General features: G+C 40.5%; 1 protein-coding gene and 6 non-coding genes across 7 annotated transcripts in view; 3 read left to right on the forward strand and 4 right to left on the reverse strand.

The window, feature by feature from the left end:
• Positions 1-27211, reverse strand: part of LOC117500367 (contactin-associated protein-like 4) — a gene marked incomplete at its 5' end in the record, with an annotated part of 138037 nt that overhangs the window by 84233 nt on the left and 26593 nt on the right. The window contains 3 exon segments of the mRNA XM_034153229.1: positions 2352-2499; positions 8997-9190; positions 23682-23792. Of these exon segments, the coding sequence (XP_034009120.1) occupies positions 2352-2499; positions 8997-9190; positions 23682-23792 (453 nt within the window).
• Positions 10634-10716, reverse strand: trnal-uaa. The gene has a single exon. It is a non-coding gene; the product is annotated as a tRNA-Leu (tRNA).
• On the reverse strand, positions 10991-11073 carry trnal-uaa. The gene has a single exon. It is a non-coding gene; the product is annotated as a tRNA-Leu (tRNA).
• Positions 12649-12731, forward strand: trnal-uaa. The gene has a single exon. It is a non-coding gene; the product is annotated as a tRNA-Leu (tRNA).
• trnal-uaa lies at positions 13002-13084 on the forward strand. The gene has a single exon. It is a non-coding gene; the product is annotated as a tRNA-Leu (tRNA).
• On the forward strand, positions 13712-13794 carry trnal-uaa. The gene has a single exon. It is a non-coding gene; the product is annotated as a tRNA-Leu (tRNA).
• Positions 16905-16996, reverse strand: trnar-ucu. Its single transcript is given in 2 exon segments — positions 16905-16940; positions 16960-16996. It is a non-coding gene; the product is annotated as a tRNA-Arg (tRNA).

Raw genomic sequence — 27211 nt, forward strand, 5'->3', positions numbered from 1 at the left:
CATTCTAGCCATGCCTCATATCCCTCTGTTTCACTTCCTGTTTCAAAAGTGCTGATTTTATGTATAAAGTAGGGCTGTCAGTCGATTCAAATAGTTAATCGCGATTAATCGCAAATTAATCGCACATTTTTTATCTGTTCTAAATGTACCTTAGAGGGATATTTTTCACGTTTTGAATACTCTTATCAACATATGAGTGGACAAATATGCTTTATGCAAATGTTTGTTTATTATCATTTGAACAATGACAAATATTCTCATGAATATTAAACACAACAACCTGAACATTACAAATATTCACCTCAATTCAACCTGGAACCTCTCTCATACAATAATACTGTGTGTGTGTGTGTGTGTGTGTGTGTGTGTGTGTGTGTGTGTGTGTGTGTGTGTGTGTGTGTGTGTGTGTGTGTGTGTGTGTGTGTGTGTGTGTGTGTGTGTGTGTGTGTGGAGAGACACTGTGATGGATCGTTGGAGCTATGTGCAGCTCAAGGCATATATGCTCGAACGGGAGCTGCCTGGACGCTGCAATCATGTTGCGCGCACTATCCGTGGTGAGTGTGCTGACTTTTTGTCCCACTATCTGGCTACCTGCATGAAGTGCTCGGCGCAGTTGTCGGCGAAATGCCGCTCCTCTGTTTTCATAACTGTCAAAGCATGAGACTGAAGTTCCCACTGTGGGTCAAAATAATGCGCTGTGACCCCGAGGTAACTGTCATTACTGAGTGAAGTCCAATAGTCTCCGGTGAGCGTGGAAGTGTGGTCTGTGGGCAGCAGGAGCAGGGCTGTCAGCATCAGCTTGTAGATGGTATTTTAAACTCGATGCGCTCTGAAACTACGGGGCGGCCGAGGACAAAAAATACACATGCGTTAATCGCGTTAAAATAATTAGTGGCGTTAAAAAAATGTTATTAACGCGTTAACTTGACAGCCCTAGTATAAAGCTTTAAAAAAATAATAAATTGATAATAAATAAAAAAGGAGGGGGCTGAGCTCATGCGGGACCCGGCAGCTACTGTCTAAACTAAATGCTGCCGTGATGAAACGCCATATCATGGATTCTTTCTGAAACAGTATGGAGCTCAAAGGCTTTCTCTCTTGCCGGTTATACCACAAGGTGAGTTCCTTTTTATTTCCTGCTTCTTCACACACATGCTCTCCAGTACAGGTTAGCTCTGAGTGTTAGCGATGCTAATGTAAACACCGACCATATTACGTCCAAAACAGTCGGGCATTGTTTCTGATAGCAACTTTTCTGATAGGGCCGTGGGTCCACATTTCAGATATGACGTCATATCGGACGCAAATCTGGATCAGCTCCGTTGTAGCCCCGTTTTTAGAGATTTGGGTACGGAGGAAAAGAGAGAGGGTTTTATTTTCTGACGCTGCGTGAGTTCCCCGACACACCGGGGACACATGTTGATGTATAACAGACATACAAAAGTGCATTTTGCATGATAGGTCCCCTTTAAGGAGCCATTACAGATCATAAAACTGTAATATTTTTAAAACTGTGTGGGAGGAATCAGAACATGTGTTTTTGTGGGCTGTGTGTTGATGCCAGGGGCTGATCCTGCCAATATGTTGTGCATTCTGGGAAATGAAAAGGAAACTGTTAACACAATGTGTGATTCGTGTTGTTTTTATTGTTAATAACCGATGTGTAAATGAGTTGTGAAATATGTAAATACTTAAAAACAAAAGGCAGCCAGGGAGCGTTTGCTGTTCTTTGTATCTGTTTGTTATCTCAACACATTTAATTGGTGTGATGTGTTCCCGTACTAAAATAAATGTGTATATTGATTGGTGCGATGTTGACTCTCTTTGTTTACTCAGTTGTAGGGATTTAAAGCTTCGATGCAAACCACATTTTCTTGGAGGAGAATAAATAAACGAAATAAACAGAGCCAACAGTTTCTACACATGGCGAGTGTCCATGCGGTTTGTTGGGGAAATATTGAATGGACTGTTCTAATATCAGAGTACACATGATAACAAAGGCCCTAGGTAGCTGTGTACATGACAGGATGTATGATTACCTAGAAGAGCATCAGGACTGTTTGAGGCATATGATAGCTATGTGATTAACATGATGATTCAGCCTCTATGGAGACAGACATATGACAAGCATGATCATTTCTGACGTGGAGCTAATCTGAACTAAACATTGAATACTGCTTTGAACCGGTATTCCTCCATCTTGTGACTGTAAGACTCTCTTTTATATAAGGCATGTCAAGGACACTATTCGGGGAACTATGTGTCCCTCGAACCTGTTTGTGATGACTACTTCCATTCTTGCAAGGATAACAAATACATGTATCCTAATATTGAACACAAAAAAGTCTTACTGTAAGGACACCCGTAGGTCTCCAGCCGGAGTCCGATCCTCCCGCTGGGGTTCCAGGCCAGAGGGAGGAGGCGGAGGAAGCGAGCGACGGCCGGCTGCTGCAGTTTGTACTGAACCACACTGTCTGCATTACTGTTACCTGGGAAAGACTGGAAACACACACAAACAGAGGAACTTGTTAAATATGTATTCAGCAATCTGTGCCATATACTGGTCGTCTCAAATGAACCACAGCAGTGTTTGATTAAGGTAAAACCCTTTCCCAGCTGGAATGATATTTTTGTGTCTGTCTTTAAAGGTCACCTATTATGGAAAATCCACTTGTTCATGTCTCTTCTACATCAACATGTGTCCCCTCTTCTTCATGTCTCTTCTACATCAACATGTGTCCCCTCTTCTTCATGTCTCTTCTACATCAACATGTGTCCCCTCTTCTCCATGTCTCTTCTGCATCAACATGTGTCCCCTCTTCTTCATGTCTCTTCTACATCAACATGTGTCCCCTCTTCTTCATGTCTCTTCTACATCAACATGTGTCCCCTCTTCTTCATGTCTCTTCTACATCAACATGTGTCCCCTCTTCTTCATGTCTTTTCTACATCAGCATGTGTCCCCTCTTCTTCATGTCTCTTCTACATCAACATGTGTCCCCTCTTCTTCATGTCTCTTCTACATCAACATGTGCCCCCTCTTCTTCATGTCTCTTCTACATCAACATGTGTCCCCTCTTCTTCATGTCTCTTCTACATCAACATGTGTCCCCTCTTCTTCATGTCTCTTCTTCATCAACATGTGTCCCCTCTTCTTCATGTCTCTTCTACATCAGCATGTGTCCCCTCTTCTTCATGTCTCTTCTTCATCAACATGTGTCCCCTCTTCTTCATGTCTCTTCTACATCAACATGTGTCCCCTCTTCTACATCACCATGTGTCCCCTCTTCTACATCAACATGTGTCCCCTCTGTGTAAAGAGACTCTGAAAGTTTCAGGAACAAAGATTCTCTCTCTTTTTGTCCTGATCCATTTATATAAAAACCTGTCTGAAAATGAGCTGATCAGATTTTGGCCACTTTATGATGTCATAACGATTGTTTGGCTTGTGTAACCATTAGCCAATCAGCAACCAAGGTAACCCCCCCCCCCCACCTTATCACCTGAATCTCCTCCTAGAGCACAATTGTGTTCTTTTTAACCAAATATCTCTCAGAGGGGCATGGGGAGGGGCTCCTTATTTTCATCTAAAGTAACAGACAGAGAATCAGCACTTTGGAAACAGGGCTGAAACAGAGGGGATGATGGGATGCTGCAATGATCTGTTTGGTGTTTGGAGCCAAACACTTCAGAGGCATGTTTTGTATATATCTGAGACCTGTAATATATTGATGAAAAACAGTATAATAGGAGACCTTTAAATGTGTATTCAGCAAGCTGTGTCTCAAATGAACCACAGCAGTGTTTGATTAAGACAAAACCCTTTCCTCCCCCAGGAATTATATTTTTTAGTTAGTCTTTAAGTAGGATTAGGGAAACACAGAAAGGCAGATTTCCATGACTCTTGGAGGAAGTGTGAAACATGGACCAGGGAAGAATCCCCTAAAAGCCTGTAACCTGTGGGTTCATTGGTGGTGGGATGGAAATGGAGATTTAGTGCTGTATATATCCTTACTTTGTGAATATGAACCGATTGTACATCCTTTGTATCACTTGCTTTTGTGGAGATAAGTGTAGACAGTGTCAGTTCTCAAACATCTCAAACTGCTTCCTTTGATGAACGCTTAGCAATAGAAACATCAACTAAAGAAACTCATAAGGTACAAGGTGAACTGATCTTGACTTTTCATATCCACATTGTACCTAGTTTTCTCTCACAATTTAAATGTTCACAGGCGGAAATAGGTATTTTATAATTCCCTAATGTAAATACATAATTTATCTTATATAACAAAAATTGCTCAGAGTGGAAACACATTTGTTCCACTGCTTTATTGCCAATGTACCTTAGTGTGAGAGTGTTTGCATAATAAAGTGTTTCAGAATAATGGGTATATTTTGTACTTTGTGATCTTTTCGCATACAAAGCTCCCATCTTGTATGCAAATATATCCATATTTAGGGTATTGGATGTTTAATTAATTGTTTTAGAGCTTGCACAACTCTCCATGACCTCTTCCCTACGAGATGTCATGTGGTTTGAACTATGCTACTTCCACCAATAGCCCTGACAAACAACATTCAGTCCTCACATGGCCACAGGAGATCTTTGTCAAGAGCAGCTAAACGTATGTCAATTCAAACACTTAAAAGCTGTGTTTTGTCTATTAAAAGCTGCTGCGAATGACCAAAACTGAAATACAGTGAATGTTTTGTCTCCTCAAAGTCGTGAGCCACCCAGCAGGGGTTTTAACTCAACCAATCGGGGTCTCATTTGATTTGAATAAGTCTCTCAAAGGAAAGTTAAAAGTCTCCTGGCGGTGGTGATTTGTTGAAAAAACACAAAGGAACTTCTGTGATGTGAGACATTTGACTATATTCACTCCATTATGTATCACCTGATGGTCCAAATGAGGGAATTATGGAAGCCCATTTCAGCCAGCATAATGAAAAAATTGAAATGAGAAAAGATAACGTGAATTCTTCAAGCCTTTGATGGGCAGGGAGAAAAAAAGACATGACGAGAGATGAACCATGAATAGGAGAAAGGAATAAAGAGATGAAAAGAATGAAGGAGATAGAGTAGAAAGTTAAACAGGGAAATGACGGAGGTACAAAATAAAAGCGTGAGGATATCAAATAGCGAGAATAAGAGAGTACATTTGCAAGAACGAGGTAAAAGTGAAACGGATCACCAGCCGGTTTCTCATTCCCAGCCAGAGGAGAGAGGAGAGAGGAGAGGAGAGAGACTATAAAGAAGAGATGGACTGCTTTATTTTCCAGCACCCACAGGCTTCTGAGAGGAAAAGAGGAAACAGCATTTCCTCTCCGGCCTTCAGGCCTCAAAGCTTAACGTAGAAACTCAGAAGACGTTGATCCGAACGCTCTGTCAACGTTCCTCCTCCTCCTCCTCCTCCTCCAGACTCTGGGAAACACTTTGAAATGCGACTGGGACTCAGTTTAGTGTCAGATCAACATGTTTCTAAGCTGAGAGACGTCAGGGCTGAGATTAGCTGCTTTCCCTCCGTGTGAAGAAATGGCTTTGACTTTACTTCTAATGACAGCTCTTCTCTGTACCACAGACGGTTACGGTTACCAGACGGTTACGGTTACCACAGACGGTTACCACAGACGGTTACGGTTACCACAGACGGTTACCACAGACGGTTACCACAGACGGTTACCACAGACGGTTACCACAGACGGTTACGGTTACCACAGACGGTTACCACAGACGGTTACCACAGACGGTTTTAACGGTTTTAACTGGATAAATGTCCAATCAAATTACATTACATTGCATTTAGCTGACGCTTTTATCCAAAGCGACTTACAATAAGTGCATTCGACCAAGAAGATACAAACTTGAAGAAAACAGAATCATATAAGTACATCAGGTTTCATAGAGCCAAAACATTTCAAGTGCTACTCAACAGGCTTTAGATAAGCCAGTCCTTTGTTAGTATATAAGTGCTTTGTTAGTATATAAGTGCTTTGTTAGTCATTCTATTGCTCGAAGTGGAGTCGAAAGAGATGAGTTTTCAGTCTGCGCCGGAAGATGTGTAAGCTTTCTGCTGTCCTGATGTCAATGGGGAGCTCATTCCACCATTTTGGAGCCAGGATAGCAAACCGACGTTTTTTTGCTGATGGGAACTTGGGTCCCCCTCGCAGTGCGGGTGCAGCGAGCCGTTTGGCTGATGCAGAGCGGAGTGCATGTGCTGGGGTGTATGGTTTAACCATGTCCTGGATGTAGGAAGGGCCAGATCCATTCACAGCATGGTACGCAAGTACCAGTGTCTTGAAGTGGATTCTAGCAGTTACTGGAAGCCAGTGAAGGGAGCGGAGGAGCGGCGTGGTGTGGGAACATTTAGGAAGGTTGAAGACCAGACGAGCGAAAACACCTTGTTTTTATTATTCGTTTACGTGATTTTTGAGCAGCATTTCTTCCAGTGTGCTGACCGGATTCATCATTAAACAAGAACAAAGTGTCTTAGTCTTCGTGGATGTATACCAAGCACCGCAGTGATCCAAATAAAAGTCCAACACGACACTTGTGCGTCAGGAAAATGCTGAAGAGGCGTTTTCTGTTGATCAGGAGGTGGGAGGTGATGCCTCGCCGCCTCTGCTGTCCATCGGACCGATTTCTTCATTAATCACCTCTCCAGACACTAGCTTCTATTCCTTTATTTTGGCCATGTTGTTACTCTCGATCAATGGTAAACAAAACAAGACTGAAATGGTCTACTAATGCATGAAACACCCTTACACAACTGTTTCTGTTTGTGTACATATAGTATTGAAGGAGTTGCCTGTAAGTATTTGATACAAATATATAACCATCTTAACTTTTAGCCCAAACTTTATGGTCAAATTATATTTTTACCCTTTCATTTTATGCCTTATTTGTGACTTTTTGGGAAGACTTTCAATAAGGACTGACATAAATGACTACTACTACTACTGCAAAAACAGTACACCACTACTAATCTAACACAACATCCTATTTACAAGCAATACTATTAAATGTCCTTATCATTATAATTAAAGTGTTCCTCATCAAGAGATGAAAGGGTTGAGCTTTGAACTGAAACACCCTCAGACAGTATTTGATGGCGTTCTTTAACATCTTGTAAACATTTGTACCTACAGTATGGATGAAATCAACATGTTAACTCCCTCTTCAAGTCGAGAGGAAGAGAGACGAAGGTGAGACAGAGAAGCAGACAGAATGAAACGTAATGGTGCCACTTGACTGCCTCTGTGTTCGTGATCGGAGGAGTTTTGTCAACAGGTCTGCAGAGTCAGCAGAGCCTCAGTGGCTTCATACATTATAGATGAAGAGATCAAGTCATGATGACTCAGTTTATCTGCAGAGCCACAGAGCACTGCTCCACACTACATCACTTCATGGGGATTACACCAAATGTGATGATGCTTGTAGATCCCTGAGGGAGGATAGGTAAAGGATAAAGGAAGCAATGTATAGCCATAAAAGTGAAGGTATGTGTTTGAAAGGATAAGTTATGAATATGTGATGTGGAGCAGTTTTTGCTCTGTTATCACCTTTCACATACACCCAATGCGATGATTGTTTACAATGATACAACATTGATTGTAGTGTTATTAGGGTGACACAGTTTTGTTTTTTTTGCCAAATCCTGCAGCCCTACTCTTAATGTTTGTCTCTCACACATGTGATAGAAAAATATATGTTTTTATAAGATGGTGTCGCTCTGCTTTGTATATAAGCAGGATTATAACCCAACATGGAAGTGAAAGCAGTGCTCTGATTATTTAAACATGAGTGTGCAATACAAATATTTTGTCACTAAAAAATCTTTAAAATAATCCTGATCTTAAAGGTCCCATGTCATGCTTTTCCGGTTATAACCCATCCCCTTGTGTGTTATGAAGGTTTGTATGCATGTAAACGGTCTGCAGAGTCACAAACCCTCAAAGTACACCCTGTAGCGAGTAAAACTCTAACACAGAAAATAAGTGTCTATGCTGCCCCAGAACGCCTCGTTGGAGATTTCTCTTTTCCCATTGTTTACTTCTTGGGTATAGTGACGTATTTCGGGTATAGTTACGTCCGCGGAGCCGTTACGTTTGGACCAATCCGCGGACTTCCTCACACACACACACACACTGGGCGGGACGTTGCGAGGCTCGCTGCCACTGGTGTGGGGTCGGCGAGACAGCGAGACACCGCGGGACTCAGCCTGAGCACACACACAAACTCCCAGCCAGGCTGCGGGTGTGTGTTTGTGTTTCGGGCTGGGTTTCGCTGTGTCTCACTGTCTCGCTGTCTCGCAGGCGGCCACTGGGCTCACAGGGAGCGGGGGGCAGGAGCTCCAACAAGCCATTTAGGACAGAGAGTGAATACACATACTATACAGAGATGCTGTATGAGAAACCAATGTGAGTTTGGAAAATTGCACTATACACATTTATTTTAGTATACCTCAACAATGGAATTATGATCAGTAGAAATGGCCATGACATGGGACCTTTAATACTTTTGAATAGCTATATAATTCTGCCGTTGGGGAAGAATGATTGACTATAAAATGAGCAAGGGGAAGTATTATGTTGACATTATAAGGTCATATCCTAGCCCCTTTATATATGAAACCAGCAATAAGTTAGTGTTTTCATTTCTTTATTATCCCATTTACATGATTATATATCATTTTAATACTAAAGTTATCATTTATATGACTTTTGATTTATTTCTAATGTATTAGTTTAGTATTTTTCTTTGTTATTTGTTGAGTTTATTTAGGTCATTATTTAATTTTTTTCAATGTAAAATAAAACGTTCATATTTACTGTATGGCTAACAATAAGGAATGTTTTATTGTCTTGTTTGACTTATACTGTATGTAAAAAAAAAACGTAGAATGTTGAACAAAGTACATGTATTGTACAAACAAAGTCAATACATAAAAAGCAGAAAAATGTTCTTCCTATCATAGCAGTGCAGCCCCACTCACCCCGATGCTGTCCTCCTGTCTGTACTGCTTCCAGTTGTGTCCCGTGTCGCTGAACATCAGCAGATACGACGTCAGCCAATCAGAGCTGCCGTAGCGTCCCTGCGTTGCCACAGCGCTGATCGTGGTGCGCTCTCCGAGGTCGACCTCCAGCCACTGATAGCTGTCTGAGGAGAGAGGAGACCACCCTCCCGCTCCTAAAGGGGGAGAGGGAGACAGAACACATCACACATTTATTAGATTTCCATTCACCAAGCAGGACATGAAATGAGCTTTGGTGAGATGCTGGAAAGGGAATTGAATGGGTTGACCTTTCAGCTAAAAGCACACCGTTCTGTTATGGAAGAGGAATGAAGGAAATTGATTGAACCAAAGCGAAAACCTTTAATTCGATTCTGAAGCTGTAATGGGATATAAATCATACTATAGGAACTTTCCAGATGATTTTAAATCACTGGTGTTTGCTGTGTGACCCACAGTGGCATCATGATTTGTTCTTTTTATATGTAACTACACATAAGCATTTTGTAAAAGGAAAACATGCACTTATCAAAGCAGGACAGCCCCAACAAGGTTAACTCATCAATGCCCAAAAATGTGTAAAGACAAAGGAAAAGTCAAGACAACATATTTATAAGAAAGCAGCCTCGCACTGTTAAGAAATAATTAAACTAATATGTATAATTCTGTACTGTGTGCTTCAACCCATACCTACATTTTCCATCAAATGCTATAGAAATAGGGGGGGAAATCCAACTTGTGCCAAACAATATATCCTTGTACGTCTCCAAACCACTTTAAAACCATTTGAATATGTTTAAAGACCAACCCTATCACAGTAGATTAAGATATTTAATGATGTTTGTTATGACAAATATGAAAAGAAAACCCCTTTATTTCAGATAATAAGTTCAGAAACATGACACATACTGAGGTGTCCATACAGTACAAATGTTTTTTTAATAACTTCAGTTTAGGAGTAAGAGAAAGTGTTAGCTTATGACGAATAAAGCAGAATACATATAGAAGCTGATATAATGTCCCCTAAAGAATAATGTGGAGCCCAGACTAGATTAGTTTAGATTTGGTAGCATTGCAATGCAAGGCCATTGACTAATGCATATTATACAATGCAGCTTTGTACAGAATGTATATGCTGGTAGGAATGTATAATGTGGGGGGGGGGGGGGCAAAGTCTGCTTGGACAGATAAACTGTGGTTAGACTGAATTGGCTGCTGGTGCTGGATTAACTGAAAAAGGTAGTGGTGTGTGTGTGTGTGTGTGTGTGTGTGTGTGTGTGTGTGTGTGTGTGTGTGTGTGTGTGTGTGTGTGTGTGTGTGTTTGTCAGGTCAAATGGCGACACTAAGCTTAAACCCCATATGGGCAGATTCAAATGTATCCATTGTCAAATGTCATGAGAAAATATATTAAGCGCATGGATACCTTAACCATTCAAACTGTGCAAGACACAATGTAGGAAATGGAAACATAGCGATTCATAATTAAGTATATTTTATTTACAAACTCAACTCTTTTTTTTTTTACTTGTGTAAATGTAAAGATGGCCGTTTGTTCTGCTTCTCTCTTCCAGTGCATTTATTATGCCAATATGTCGCTGTATCTGCAGAAGCTAAGAAATTACCAGGAGTGGGGTTTGAACCCACGAAGGCTATTGCCCATTGGATCTTAAGTCCAACGCCTTAACCACTCGGCCATCCTGGTGAGGTTGAATAGAGCATCAAACTGATCTATTGTCAAAGGTCATGAGAAAATATATTAAGCAAATGGATACCTTAACCATTCAAACTGTGCAGGACACAATGTAAAACAGAGCAAGTCATTATTGACAGTTTTTTATATACAAACTCAACTTTTTTTAACTTTGTCATTTGCTACCGTATCACCGTTTGTTGGGTTTAAGGGACCTGCTTCTCCCTCACAGTGTAGAGGGCATTTCATATGTTGGTTTATTGGTTTATCTGTAGAAGTTAAGATTTACCAGGAGTGGGGATTGAACCCACGAGGGCTATTGCCCATTGGATCTTAAGTCCAACGCCTTAACCACTCAGCCATCCTGGTGATAGTCTTGCTTGTTTTTATGTCATTCTATGAATCAACTAATTATAACAGTATCTGGAGCCTTATTGTATGTAGAGCTCCTTCAGTACAAACAAGCCCTGCAGCATCTGAAGGCAGCGTGTATGAGGAGAGAGGAACGCTCTAAATATATCTTGTATCTGTTCACTATCGCTAAACGTATAGTTCCCTTGATAATCCTACCATGAAGGAATGTGTTGTGTGCATGCATCCCATCATGTCCCACGTTGTTTGACCGCTGTTGACGACACTGTTGACGACACTGTTGACATTCATTCAAACTTTTCCTGAGATAACAGAGAGCGTAGGGAGCTGAGAACTAATTACAGTCTATATTGTTATTGTTTGAGCTATTGAATAGCTCAAACAATAACAAATAAAATAAAAATAGCTGCTATTCCTTTAACAGGTAACATGTGTTAAAGGAATGGAGACAGCTACAGTCATATACCTGCAGGATTCTTGCTTTTAACTTTGTATTCACGATGGAATGCACTTACTGTGAGACGCTTTGTATAAAAGAGTCAGCTACATGAAATGGAGTGTGCTTGTTACGCACAGAAGCTGTTGGAAAACAATATTTGCTCACTGCTGCTGGAATGAAGAAAATTGAAGGAAGTGGCATTTAAGCAGCTTCCACTGTGTGTGTGTGTGTGTGTGTGTGTGTGTGTGTGTGTGTGTGTGTGTGTGTGTGTGTGTGTGTGTGTGTGTGCTCAGTATGATGTCAGCAGCCTCTTCCTTCAGAATCTGCCCATATGGTGTTTAAGCTTAGTGTCATCATTTGGCCTGACAAAGTATTTTCCTATACACGCGCACACACGCACACACGCATACACACACACACACACACACACACACACACACACACACACACACACACACACACACACACACACACACACACACAGTGGAAGCTGCTTAAATGCCACTTCCTTCAATTTTCTTCATTCCAGCAGCAGTGAGCAAATATTTTTTTTCCAACAGCTTCTGTGCGTAACAAGCACACTCCATTTCATGTAGCTGACTCTTTTATACAAAGCGTCTCACAGTAAGTGCATTCCATCGTGAATACAAAGTTAAAAGCAAGAATCCTGCAGGTATATGACTGTAGCTGTCTCCATTCCTTTAACACATGTTACCTGTTAAAGGAATAGCAGCTATTTTTATTTTATTTGTTATTGTTTGAGCTATTCAATAGCTCAAACAATAACAATATAGACTGTAATTAGTTCTCAGCTCCCTACGCTCTCTGTTATCTCAGGAAAAGTTTGAATGAATGTCAACAGTGTCGTCAACAGTGTCGTCAACAGCGGTCAAACAACGTGGGACATGATGGGATGCATGCACACAACACATTCCTTCATGGTAGGATTATCAAGGGAACTATACGTTTAGCGATAGTGAACAGATACAAGATATATTTAGAGCGTTCCTCTCTCCTCATACACGCTGCCTTCAGATGCTGCAGGGCTTTTTTGTACTGAAGGAGCTCTACATACAATAAGGCTCCAGATACTGTTATAATTAGTTGATTCATAGAATGACATAAAAACAAGCACCAGGATGGCTGAGTGGTTAAGGCGTTGGACTTAAGATCCAATGGGCAATAGCCCTCGTGGGTTCAATCCCCACTCCTGGTAAATCTTAACTTCTGCAGATAAACCAATAAACCAACATATGAAATGCCCCCTACACTGTGAGGGGGAAGCAGGTCCCTTAAACCCAACAAACGGTGATACGGTAGCAATTATAAGCAAATGACAAAGTTAAAAAGAAGTTGAGTTTGTATGTAAAAAACTGTCAATAATGACTTGCTCTGTTTAACAGTTTGAATGGTTAAGGTATCCATTCGCTTAATATATGACCTTTGACAATAGATCAGTTTGATTCACTATTTCCTGTTCATCCTCACCAGGATGGCCGAGTGGTTAAGGCGTTGGACTTAAGATCCAATGGGCAGTAGCCCTCGTGGGTTCAATCCCCACTCCTGGTAAATCTTAGCTTCTGCAGATACAGTGACTTGTTTGCATAATAAATGCGCTGTAAGGGAGAAGCAGGTCCCTTGAACAAAACAAACGGCGACCAAAAATTATAAAAATAATAAGAAAAAGTAGAGTTTCTATATAAAAAGTTAATTATTAATCGGTTTGTTTCCATTTCCTGCATCGCGTCTTGCACAGTTTGAGTGGTTACAGGTGGGGTATGTAATTTTGGAGAAACCAGCTCGAGTGCGCTAGAATTTGAAAATACACAACCGGAAAAAATCTGCCACTTCCTCACAGAGCCCCTCCTCCAACACACACAAACGCGCACATGACCAATGAGGGCACGAGATAAGGTTGTGCACAGATGGAAGGCTGACAGGCAGGTAGGCCATCCAGTTATTTTAGCCGGGCCGGCTCAGATGATTGGTCGTGCTTTTTACAGCGCTACGGCTTCCACAGATGACATTTTTTTATGTATTTATTGTCAAAGCATTTAATATATTCATTGCTATCGGGATGTTAAGAGCATTCCATGGAATATAACAAAAAGTGTTTCTGAAATAAATTACATTCCCCACCTTTAAGGTCTCCCCTTAATATATTTTCTCATGATCTTCTGTTTCCTGTTCATCCTCACCAGGATGGCCGAGTGGTTAAGGCGTTGGACTTAAGATCCAATGGGCAGTAGCCCTCGTGGGTTCAATCCCCACTCCTGGTAATGTGTTTGTGTTTACTTGCACTTAGTTCCTGCTCAACACATTTATAAAACTCGACAGTTAAGATCATACATTAGTAAGCATATCTGCCGTAATGTCTCAGTAATGGCAGGCAGGGTAAAATGATTGTATAAGGGTAAACCAATGAGAATGGTTTTGGTGGTTCTGACCTGTCAATCATGCCACACATACTCCTGGTATCATAATAGTGATGACTTCCTCCTTCATTGAATAAAAGTATGGGTTGTAAATATTAATTGATTGAACACCAGCTAAAGCAGTTCAGATTAAAATGCCTTCTTAAAAGCACTCTGACATGCTATATGAGATAAAACCACAATATTGTACACGTGAAATGTGTTGTCTTTTTACTAAATGCAACCAAGTCTTTTCACAGTGAACTGAACTCAGACCAAAATATTAACTTTAGACCCAAGATACTTCAATTTGATTTCATAATATAAAATGGGCAGATAAGGTTTTAATGCTACTAAAATTGAACCCTTTTTACGATCTGACTCGTATGACTTTTTATGATGTACTGTATGGTACTTTCTATTTTGTGACTGATGAGTGTTGGAGCATTGGAGTGGTCTCTGTCTGAAACGTATATATAATATACCTCACAGAAAGAGAATGTTCCTCTACTGAGACACTTGTACTATATTGTTTCTTGAAATTGCCCCTTTCTTAAGGACCGTCTGTCACTTGTGTTGACCTAATACAAGGTATATCTATATACGTATTACAGCATATAACCCTGAGTTTCACGTAAGGAAAACAGCTTTTGTTGCCAGTCAGAATTGCTTCTGAACAAAGTGTGGTGGGATGCAGAGGAGAAATGCTAAGCGGTGAAAAGGAATCAGTGTCGGTCTGATTGCTGGTGGAGCCTGATCTTTAAAGAGCTAAAGGCCAAAGCTAATAATCTCTTGACTAGCAGCAGTGCCCAGTGACAGGAGAACAGAACAGAGCAGACACTCTGACCTTTCCTCATGAAGACTTGACCGGGGAAGAAGAAAAGAGAAAGAGATCGGAGGGAAACATCTCCGAGACAGAGAGGAGCTACAAAGATTTGCTGTGTCCACTCGGAGAGAATAAATGAAAGTAATGTAATTGAGGTGAACTGATGGCTGACGGCCCGAACACTTTGTGTCACGGCTGTCGCTTCGAATCAAAGAGATCTCCATGGTTTCTCTGCCCCAGTGTCTGTCAAGGCACCCAGAGCCACCCATTGAGGAAAGTAAAGAGTAATGGAGGTCAGGAGTGTGACACCAATGCTCAGACGGGCAAACAGAGGAGAAGGAAACAGCAACACACCCCCTGAGGAGATGTGGAGCGCATTGGTAGCTGACTGGGTTACAACTATGCCATTTAAACACAAGTGATGGTATGTTTTCAGATCGAGGCCTTTCCATACAATCTGAGCAGTGCTGGAAGAAGTACTCACATTTTTTGTACAAATTCTATGGACTTAAAATACTTGTCCTTAATTGAAAATGTTACTTAAGATGAAGTTTTATAGTATTATATTAATTGAAATTATTAAATGATCTTGTTTTCATAACCACCAAATACATAGTAGTAGCATTTAAATGTGGGGCAAATTTACTAACGATTTGTAAAATACAAGTAATATTTGTAAACGTGTAGTACAGTACTGCATCTTATCATGTGCTTTGATATGTAACTAACTATGAGTAAATGAGTCAAAAACAAAAGACAAAGTTTGTCATGGTATTGTAATGTAATGTATTGTATTGTATATAGCGGCTATTTTAATGTAAAGCAGGAAACTATTCAAAAAATGGTCACACAAGTTGTGACTGGAGAGTTTCAAATGCAGGTGTTTGATGTTATTTCATATCTGGCATATCTGGGTTGCTTGTAGGGATGCCAGCGATTATTCGATTTTTCGAATATTCGTTACAGTCTCCATAATCGAAAATTATTTTTAAAATTCGATTTTATTTATATATTTTTTTATTAATATTTATGTTTTTCTTTTTTTCCCTGGCTTAGTTTCAACCAAAATATAGACTAATGCTAATAATAGTAATAATTGTAAATGGCCATTGGTCACACCACCAGTTTGTTTTACTGTAAACTTGGAGGAAGCCGCAGAGTGCAGACTGCTGCTGCAGCCTGACACACCGACACCGCCCCCCCCCCCCCCCCCTTCACAAACAACAACAACTAAAGATGAACAAAGAAAAGTTCCTCGTGGAACTACTTCGAACTGACAAGTGCAAAATAAGTTAAATACAAGCTCTGCGAAAATTCTTTTTTTTTTCTCTCCCGCGATTAATATTCGCCAGGGTTGTCCGATTTTCGAATTTGATCATGGTCAGTTTCTGGCATCCCTAGTTGCTTGGGTCTTGTACTGTTAAAAAAACCAATGCCATGCCATGTAGCCTCAAGGAAATGATGTTTTCAGAATGAGCTGCCTAATATTCTATTAGACAGCCACACAGAGAGACAGAGAGAGAGAGAGAGAGAGAGAGAGAGAGAGAGAGAGAGAGAGAGAGAGAGAGAGAGAGAGAGAGAGAGAGATATAGAGGGACAGTGAGGCAGGGTGGTAGTGAAAAGCCAGGCAGGAAGTGGGACAGAGACACACAGCTTACAGCGATGCAGAATCAGCAGGAAAGGCATGTTACAGACTGGCTGTAATAAGTGCCAGGACCAGAGTCATTTGCATGAGAAAACAGAGTCAGGAGGGTAATTCCAGCCGTATGATAACTTGTCAGTCGGACACAGAGTCCAGCAGGAAGCTAATGGGCTCAGCGCAGCACTGACAGAAGCAGCTGGCTGGAAAACACTGCAGGTTCTCCACAGAGGAAGCAGGAGAGACACTTTCTAAAAGCAACAACACAGAAAGGGCACTGAGAAAGACATTTTGGAAAGAAACTTTTACTTGGCATGTTACTTAGCTGACACTTTTATCCAAAGCCACTTACAGACACTTCCATCCTGTGGATGACATGCCTCCGGGAGCAATTTGGGGCTTAGATATCTTGCCTAAGGACATCTGAACATGTTGGCTGCATTGTACCTCCAACCTTCTGATAGAAAGGTTGTCCCTTACAGCCTGCACTAACAGTCTCCCTATAAAACACGACTCTGGTGGGACTCGAACCCACAGCCTTTGAATAACATCTCTAATGATTAACTAGAAGTCCAATGCGCTGTCCATTGCGCCACAGAGCCTCTCATACCTGACATATATATAGACAAATTATTAGAGATGTCCCGATCCGATAACGTGATCGGGGATCGGAGCCGATCACGTGATTTTCAAAAGATCGGAATCGGGAGAAAAAAATCGGGGATCGGGAATCTTTTTTTTTTTTTTATAAAATATTTTTCTTATTTTATTTAATGTTACAAAACAAAAATGACCATGTTCACGTCTTAAAGTCATCCTGAGGCCTTAGTTTTGGTTTAAAATTACACAACATCATGTTTGTGTTGCTTCTTTTGGGCTTGTTTTCATAGACCTGGTTGCTTATTTCTCTCAAATCTGGCAAGAGTGGGCAGTGTCTAATAGTAGCAGTAAGCTAACGAGAGGCTACGTTCAGCTGGTGACTCGGGAGTCGGGACAGAGAAAATGTCAGGAGTTTGGAAGTATTATAAAATTGAAAGCGAAGGCAGTGTAACAGCCAGATGCAATGTTTGCAAGGTGGAGGTTCCGCGTGGTGGAAAGAACAGAGCTACGTTCAACACGACCAATCTAATGCAAACACCAACAACAACACGAGGAGTACACAGCGGCCACTCAGGTAACGGCACTGAAACAACCAACACTTTCAGAGACTTTTAAAAGGAAAGAGAAACTGCCCCAGAACAGTGAAAAGGCCAAAAAAATAACAGCCAAGTTAGCTGAATTCATCGCGTTGGATGACCAGCCGTTATCTGTGGTGGAGAACGTGGGGTTTAAGGGACAACTTGAATGCTTTTCTCCTTTTTTTTCCTCTTAATGCATTGCATAAAGATCGGATCGGGAAAAATCGGTATCGGCAGATTGTCAAAATCAAATGATCGGAATCGGATCGGGAGCAAAAAAAGGTGATCGGGACATCCCTACAAATTATCCCTCAAATTGTAAAGTCTCCTTTTGGTTTTGTTCTACACCAACAGCACAATAATTTGCTGCTAAACCGTCCACTCAAATACACTTTGTCTGTCTTGCTGTTTGGTGATGGTAACATGAAGTGACTTTATCAAAGATGTTACATGTAAACCGCTGCCCAGATAGACTTCACTGTAAGGTTGTAGGCTGGAAAACCAAAACAAATCTCTCTTGGGGATCTATTGAAACCAAGGCTGTTTTGCTGCCAAGAGACACACGTTCAAAAGTTTACAGTTGTATTCATTACAACAAATAACCAAAATGTATGGCTTTGGTCATGCTACCAGAACAGAACAAATAAATACACATTGCACAGAGAAAGGGACGTCTATGGCTCAGTGATTGGCTCATCCTCTGAACACAAGAACGGCAGGTTCATTCCCGAACTCTTCCTATTCTCATGCCGAAGTGTCCTTGTCTCAAATTGGTCCCAAAGGCACAGCCATTGGTGTGTGTGAGTGTGTGTGAATTAGCATTAGCAGTTAAGCACCTTCTATAACATCCCTGCAAACGGTGTACAAATGTGTGAGTGTGTGTTGGCAAAAATACAAGTCCATTTACAATACTCCTAGAAGCAGTTCCTAGAGAGTAAGTGTTACTGTGGTAGTGTTAGCAGAGGAACGTTCCAGAGGTCACAAAGGAAGAGTAGATACAGTATGCTCGATACTTGATTAGCTGGTTATTGTACCACAGTCAGTTCTAATCTCTCCCTCTTTGGGAAAGCGATGGCTGTGGCACAATAATCGCTTTCATGTCTATTCCAGCATAATTGCAGAGTAGTCAGTGATAACTGTCAGCGTCGCCCAGGAAGAATGAAACGGTTTAAAAAATGAACACTGCTATTAACAGTTGGCAGGAAGACAGAAGTGGCTGAATTAGTTCGCACCAGAGAAAATGAAAATGTGACAAATTATTACAAAAACAGACTGTACAGAAGACAGACAGAGACACGTTGAGATTAAGGAAGAAAGGAGAAAGAGGAGAGCCAGAGAGAGAGAAGGGGAAATAGCTCATTCTTCCTCAGGTTCCTGATAAAAGGCCATTCACCTCCAATCAATAGACTATCAGGGCTTTTTATCCTCTCCTGGTGTCAGACCCAGAGCTATCAGGCCTCCTCTGTGATCAGACACATCAGGTCAGAGTCTGAAGCACAATGTCCGTCCTCCAGTCTCACTGCAGAGAGAAACTGCTGCTGGGTTATTTAAAGTGTCTCTGTGGGAGAAAGGTTACATGAGGTTGCTGTTTCCCTTTGGCAGTGTCACATGTTTAAAAAAAGTCTTATCGTCTTTCAAAAAATGTAATAATCCTTCCTAACACTTTGATCCCGATTGAAATATCTCAACAACAGTTGGATGGATTGCCAAAGAACTTTGTGGAAACATTTATATTACCCTCAGGATGGATTTTAATAGCTTTGGCGATCCTCTGACTTTTCATTTCACTCTAAAATCAGGTCAAAATGTGTACAATTATCTGGTTTTATAATAAAATACCTGAAAAATACTATAAATAATGACCATGAGCCTAGCATCGACTGCTAATTAGTATGCTAACGCCAGAATGATGAACATTATAAAAATCAAACGTGGTCAAATCAGCAGCATTAGCATTTTGAGCTCGCATTTCGCTCAAGGTGATGTGTACATAAGTGTCTTTCGACTGTTGTTTGAATACTGTACCATATAATATGACAGACAGAACAACATACATATAATCCTGCTGCAGTGCTCATGTCTTGTTAGGAAGCTAATTCCTTATATTTTCTTAAAGGGGACCTATCATGCAAAATGCACTTTTGTACGTCTTTTATACATGAATATGTGTCCCCGGTGTTCCAGGGAACTCACCAAGTGTCAGAAAACACAACCCTCTCTATTTTCCTCCATACCCAAATCTCTAAAAAAAAGGGGTTGCAACGGATCTGATAAAAACTGATCCAGATTTGAACACTGTCCTGATGTCAGGACAGTGGCACTACGGCTATTGGGCTAACTCCACCAATCAGGAGGAGACAGCCACGGCCATTGCCGTTCGAAAGCGCTGGAGACACTGTAGTACATATGCCAGGCCAGTAGATGGTGCTGTTCTCACTGAATCTGCCCAGAGCTAGAAATTGTCAAATTGAGCAAAATGAGGCATGGCTAAAATGCATGATCTGTTTGGTATTTTGAAAAAAAAAAAGTATAAATATGCCTTATATAGGTATGGTCCTACACTATATTATTCAAATATAGCATGATAGGTCCACTTTAATATTCATTGTTTTGTGTCATGAAATGTGGAGCTATGGTCTATTGCTACATCTGTGAGAACAACATATTCACGTAACCATTACCTGGATGCTTCTGAATGTGTGTAATGTTATGGATTCCAGCTGACTGTCTGATTAAATCCTTGGTAAAGATGCTGTGTCAGTGGTATTCCAAAACTGTTAATCCCTGCTCACTTAGAGGCTAAATGAATAGAGAGCGAGCTGCTCCTCAGAGAGCGGCTGGAGGAGGCAGCAGCAGGGGATGGAAATGAGATGGAGATGTTTCATATATTCATTGATTTCCTCAGCGAGCAGCTGGAAACGCTCTCCGGGAACCTGCACCATGAATGTTGCTGAGGAGGAAATATGACACACACACAGCTTTCCTTATCTTACTACTACATGCTAAGGCTAGATTAGGGTAATGCCTGAAAGCTACCACTGTTGGGAAGTTGTTTGTTAACCTGTTAAGACCCAAGCCTGTTTTTCAGGTCTCAGGCTCGAAAATGACATTCCCAGAACAAATGACTATAACTTCACTTCTAAAAGGGGTAAATTAATAATCTTTGTTCTCAAAGTAATGATAAACCTGTGAGTTGGATGTAGAAGATTCAGAATCAATATAGCATTTTTTATTTTAAGGAAATTCAGATTGAACATAGTAAAAAAATGTAAATTAGTTTCCGTCAAAAAAAAACACAACTTATAGTGAAAACCACCCTTGAATGATGGGATAGTAGACTAAAAGCTTTAGGAATCCAAACTATAACATATAATAAGTACCCTGTATCAAGATTGATGCAAAACAAGTGACATTTGACCTTTTTAGAGAGGTTTAGAAAAAAAAAAACACTTCTGGGGTCATTTGGGTGCATTTTCCATATCTCTGGAACCCGTCGGTCGATTTCGATGATTGACACCTCTTTTGAACCGTTAGAGCCAATAGAATCGAGGGGAAGTTCCTAAAATCCATCTAAACATTACCATTGGTGAATGAGCGCAGCATGCCCAAAACCGGAAACTGGGTTGTAGCTCTCATACACTCTATATGAAATCTCAGTTTTTGACAAAAATCTTATGATGGATTATCAGTAATCATTTCAAAGTAACGCAGACACATTGGATTAACCTTCAGCAGCGTTTGTATGCGTTTTAATGCCATTGAACACAACTTTTGATCAGAAAACAGCAAAGGTAAGACATATTTCCCGTTTTGGCCCCGTAAAGCTAAGTTGTGTGTTGTCTGGTTTCGCCTTCGCTGCGGCGAGTTTTGGTCGTGGAGTGATGATACTTATACCATTGTAACCTTTCATTTGATATCTTGTTTGTGCAGAACCGATGAAGTATACAATATTTCTACTGTGAGTTCTGTGCTAAGTGCGTTAGCATTTTTTCGCTTAGTGCTAATTCAGAGGCTCGGCGTTAGACTTGTGTTTTGTTTAGCTAAAAATAGTTAATATCGTCAGTTAGCTGAGTTTCTTCCCGTTAAGTGGGTATGACACATTCATAGGTTGTTAAATGTTAAGAAGCCCTGAGACACAGTTTTGTGAAAAAAAAGCTCGTAGCCCCCGCTGGCGTTAACCTATTTTATTTGCTGTCGAAGCAAAAGCTGCATCTCCTGCAACTTACCATCTGTTGTCTATTACGTTCTTAGAGTTCTTCCACACGGCTGTACAAGCTGGTTTTTTCTATTTATATTTCAGCAACCACTAGTTTAGTCGTTTTTACTCAAATCAGACCTACAGTATAGTACAACAGCAAACAGGAAATATTAAAACTATGCTGAGAATGATGAGAGATTTCTTAAGAGCACCTACAGATGGGCCTCACTAGCCACATGTTCTTAAACTTTTTGATCGAAAAAAGACAAAGTTTGTCAAGTTATTGTTAGTAAGTTTTCACTGAAGGTATTAACATGTCTTTTTAAATTAATATCTGACACATTTGGCTCTCCTGTCTCTTGTAAGAGTTAATAAGAGACCAGGATATGTCAGCAGCATTACAGAAGACTGGCTTTGGTGTCAGCAAAAGGGCAACGATGGAAATTACCTTCAACATGAAGCCTTCACCACATGACATAGAGTGTGACCTTTACTCCTTTCTACTGTGGAAGTCTTGGAAGTGATTACATGCTTCAGTCGCTCTTAAAAAGTCAAATCTTGTCTTTAAATTGATTAAGTGTATTAGAAACAGTAGCAGGTTGAGGAAGGCATGCTAGCACCACAGCAGAGAGCCTTGTCAATCCACTATTTCCTGAAATCAAAGTCAGATCGGCAAACAAAGCGACTGGCAGCACTTTGCAACCAAAACACTGTTTGCTCAGAGGCTCGAGCATCAAACCAGCTGATGACAGAGCAGAAATCTGCGGGCTCTGTTTCTTTAGTTCCCCTGGTGGTGAAAATCATTCAGATCCAGATTAAACCCATCCCACCCTTTGATGTCAGGATAAAGCAGTGAAGCTCGTTCCCCGCAGAAAGCCCCACAACAAACCATGATCTTCATTTTGTCAAAGCCTCACATCAATATCCAGCACAGGGCTCCCTGCTGGGGCTTTTTGTTGGGCGAACACACATTCACATTTATCCTCGTGGCAAAAACCTTCACTACAAACAGAGAATAAAGACGGGACATTAGTCTGTAGGATTTGATCCTTCTCAGTACAAATTAGGGCTGTGCGATTATGGCAAAAATCATAATCACGATTATTTTGGTCAATAATTGATATCACGATTATTAAATACGATTATTCATTGACTTTGAAAACATCCATTTATTGAACTTTAAAACAAATAATAATTTGAACAGTATCTTTTTAACTGTTGATTTCCCTGAACGTATCATTCAACTGAGAAACGACTACAAAAATAAATTAAATAAATGATACATTTAAATAAATAATATACCAATAAACAAGATCAACAAATATTTTGGAGCGCACTTCCCCAAGCTACTAAACATATATAAATATGATAAATAAAAATTAATTAGATCAAATATGTTGCACTGTCACAACCTAGCAAAGCAAAATAATCGTTTTTTTCGATTATGTTGTTTTCGTAATTGTGGCAGGCCAAAATCGTAATTGCGATTAAAATACGATTAATTGCACAGCCCTAGTACAAATGATTCTTTATTTGTTATGTTTTTGTGTCCTGAGCTCAAATGAAGCCTCTTCACAACTGAGTGAAACGGCAGCAGAGCAGCTTGGGAGTTACAGAGGAGAGATTTGCCACCACCTCTTTCTCTCTATTAGACTTATAAGACAAGATAAACAATTATTGATCCCTGTAGGGAACTCAGGTGTTAAAGCAGCAACAGGAGTACGATTGAAACACAGGATAGGACAGGTAAGAGTTCACACAAGGATAAAAAGAATGACAAATACAGAATGTAATGAACAGACTCACAGACTGTATAAACCGTATTCCCTATAGCTCTGAAACAATACCAACAATAATGCTAGTAATGTGGATTTAGCCGAACTATGTACATCTGTATCCTGTCTTTCTTACCGTCTCTCCTGTTGAGTTTGGCGAAGCCCGGCGCGTGGCTGCTGGACAGCTGAGAAGAGCTTCTGAAGGACGATGGAGGCAGATTGGAAACCAATGAGCTGTCACACACGTCTGTCAACCAATCACAAAGCAGAAAAAAACGTACATTTTAAAACAAGGCTTGAACTTAAACAGTTTAAAGATGCAAATAAAGATGCACATGTGTATCTTCCGCTGTCTTAAAATCCCCACAATGCTTTGCGCAAGAAACAATTTCCAAATCTTTGGCGGAAATCGCGCTCCATTTAAGGCGGGGCCTCGCATATGACGCACACCTGCATACCTGTTGGCCTGTTCCACCATTCTCCGTTTTACGAGGCTAGGAAGGATTCTTGCCTCGCTTCTGAAGCAAGTGACTCGGAAGACATGTGCTACCAAGGAAGCGTCCTCGACATTGAGAAACACCCCCTATTTCAGGTTTCTAATCAAAAACACGTTAAATAAAACTGACGAGGGAACCAGAAGTGCTAAAATGCTCACTCATTCCCGGGTTTTAGGACTCATTCCTGGAACAAGTACTGGTGATTGTAATGTCAACAAACTTCACTTATAGTGCATCACATGTTTTGCACGGCACTTCCATACTTTAGCCAGAGTAATGACCGACATGTAAAATTTGCCTTAAAACGAGCTACCTTTGTATACATTATCTCTACATTCACAGAAGCATCCAGTCCTCGGTCCAGATGAAAAAACTGAGATGTTTGGAATAGAGTAGAAAGTTCAACAGGAGCACCACAACACTTATCCTGAGTGATTCCGCACTAAGAGATTCAAGAAAGGCTAAATACCAGAAGCAACAGGGCAGGATCACCAGGTTGTTGTTTGTCTCAGGAGTAGGGCTGAACGATTAATCGATGTTAAATCGAAATCGCGATTTTTAAATGATGCAATTATCAAATCGCAAAGCCTTGAATAAAAAATGTTTTGTTCTATTTGTGTGTCAGTCATCCACATCAATCAGAAGTGCTGTGCTCCACCTGTCCCAGTCATTGTTAACCAATCAGAAGTGGCCCATGATAGAAGGTGATAGACAGATTGATCCAATCACCTGCCAAGTATTTTTGAAAGTGCCAGCCCTTTTCCAAATGGCTTCCAATGGAGCTTTGCTAGATGGTTTGGTGAAACAAAGCATCTGAGTTCAGGTTAGTAATGCTCCATCACATGTTCTACATCTATTACAGGGTGAATCTTAAACTGAAGCTTGACTTTAAAGCAACCCAACGGAAGTTTCATGTAAGTTTAGTTCTTTCACTCGTAGCTCGGGCTGCGGGGGTGCTAGAGACGGGAGCACGTTGATACGACCTTCCTAGCCGGAGATATGACCGCATTTTACAATAAACTTCAGTTGGGTCGCTTAAAAACAAATATCGTAAATCGAATCGCAATATCTGTCAGAAAAATCGCTATTAGATTATTTCCCCAAATCGTGCAGCCCTACTCAGGAGCTGAGGTGTAGACTTGTATCAATGATTCGGCAGGTTAAATGTCAGCGAAGTGAAAGCAGGCCTTTGACATTACACTGCAGTCTGTCAGTAGTTTAACACAGGAACGTCTCCTCTCTCAGCATGAGTGTAAACATTATTAAGGGTCAAAATCATAAAAGGAGATGTGTCCAAACTCTTCTTCAGAGTGGAAAACACAGCTGAGGGGTCGACAGTTAAAACCACGCTGAGGATATCACAATATCACACGCAGCTGGAGATAGATTATCATTTTCCATCTGTTCGTCTGGGAGAAAAAGTGTTGAGTTGTTAAAAACAGAAGGACGAGAGCTCACTGAGGCTGAGAGGGGGAAATAATCAGCAATAAAGAAATACATGATGTCGTTGAATAAGGTAATACACAAAGAAACCTTTAAATTAAAATCAAACGTTTGTCACAGCTCCATCATCATTCCTTTTGGTCTGTGGATATGATCACGAGTGGCACTAATCACAGAGAGGCATGCTTTATGTCCCCAGGTGGAAACAGGTCTTTCAGCTGTAATGGCACCATAGGAGATGAATGAGCAGTGTAATAATGTGGATGAATGGATGCTGTAATCATGTGGTGTTGTTAAGATGAATGGCTCATTACAGGCTGATCCTGATGGAGACTGATCAGCGATGTCAGAAGAAACCTTCATGTTTCATTCTTTAATGCTTTAATTGACTTACAAATTAAAAACGTTATATTGTATTACCTAATGATATTATTAGTGTCAATTGTTTTAATAGACTTGTATAAACTCAGTCTGGATGTTGGTTTTGTTACAAATGAAATCACTGGGGATGTGTTTCTGCAGCGTTTTTCATTTTCAATTGATTTGAACAACAGCACCCAGGAAAGACTTTTCTGGAAAGCATAAGATATTTTCTGACTCCACGACATATCGAGCCTTGAATCGTTTTTGTTTTTGGTCAAAAGGGAAAATTATGTGAAAGAATTGTAAGTGAATGTAAATGTGATGTGAAGAACTTCTTGGAAAAACAACAATCAGGGTTCATACACTTTTTCACCAATGATTTTCAATGACTTCTCCATGACTTCTCCATGACCTTTACCTAATTTTCCATGACCAAAAACACGACTCTTTCTCAGCGGTACCACTGAAAATGGTTTATTTGAACATGGAACAGGAAAATAAGGTCTGCATATGAAACATGTTGTGCCTATCTAAAACAAATCAAATAGTAGGCTTACTAGCTTCTACACGCTAAAGCAACTCAAATCTCTCACCAGCAAAATACCTCGTCAGTTAAATGCCATTTTATGTTTCATTACTATACGATACAGTATGTATTATCATTATAGTATTACTATTTCGGCGATTAGATAAAATATAAATTATATTTGATGCAACTTTAGTTACATTTCCATGACTTTTCCAAACTTTTCCAGGGCCTGGAATTAGCTTTTTGAATTTCCATGACTTTTCCAAGTTTTTAATGACCGTAAGAACCCTGAACAATTAAGTATAAAAATGATCAAATGAAACAATTTCCACTACCTGGAGACATAGTAGACCGTACAGTAAAAGACACATACATGTTTGTTATTGTACGAGCAACACACACAGAGTTTCAGCTCAATAAGTATTCACAGCTTCCCCCTCTGTAATCTAGCTCTGCCTCCATCTAAAGCTGTTAATGGATGTTGTTCTCCACCGCTGAGATAAGAGCCAATTACTATGACTCACGCTCGGTCCGATCCCTGCACACAACTCTGACAACGCTTTAGCTTCCATTACTCCGTCAACATTAGTGTGCTTCATCTCAACAGCACAAGGCCTTCATCTGCCTCTCAGTATCCACCACCCATGATTTCACTTTTTCAAAAGAGGAATAACCCTCCATTAATTCAAATATGACCGATTTCACAACAGCATTCAAACATTTTCTAGCTGAACTGTGACCCTATGGTCTATCTCATTTTGTAATGACATGCATCAGTTGTTCTTTACCTGCAACAGTTGGTGGCCTGACTGCCTACTTTTCAATTTAGTTTGA

Source organism: Trematomus bernacchii, unplaced genomic scaffold, assembly GCF_902827165.1.
Source record: "Trematomus bernacchii unplaced genomic scaffold, fTreBer1.1, whole genome shotgun sequence".
NCBI lineage: Eukaryota > Metazoa > Chordata > Actinopteri > Perciformes > Nototheniidae > Trematomus > Trematomus bernacchii.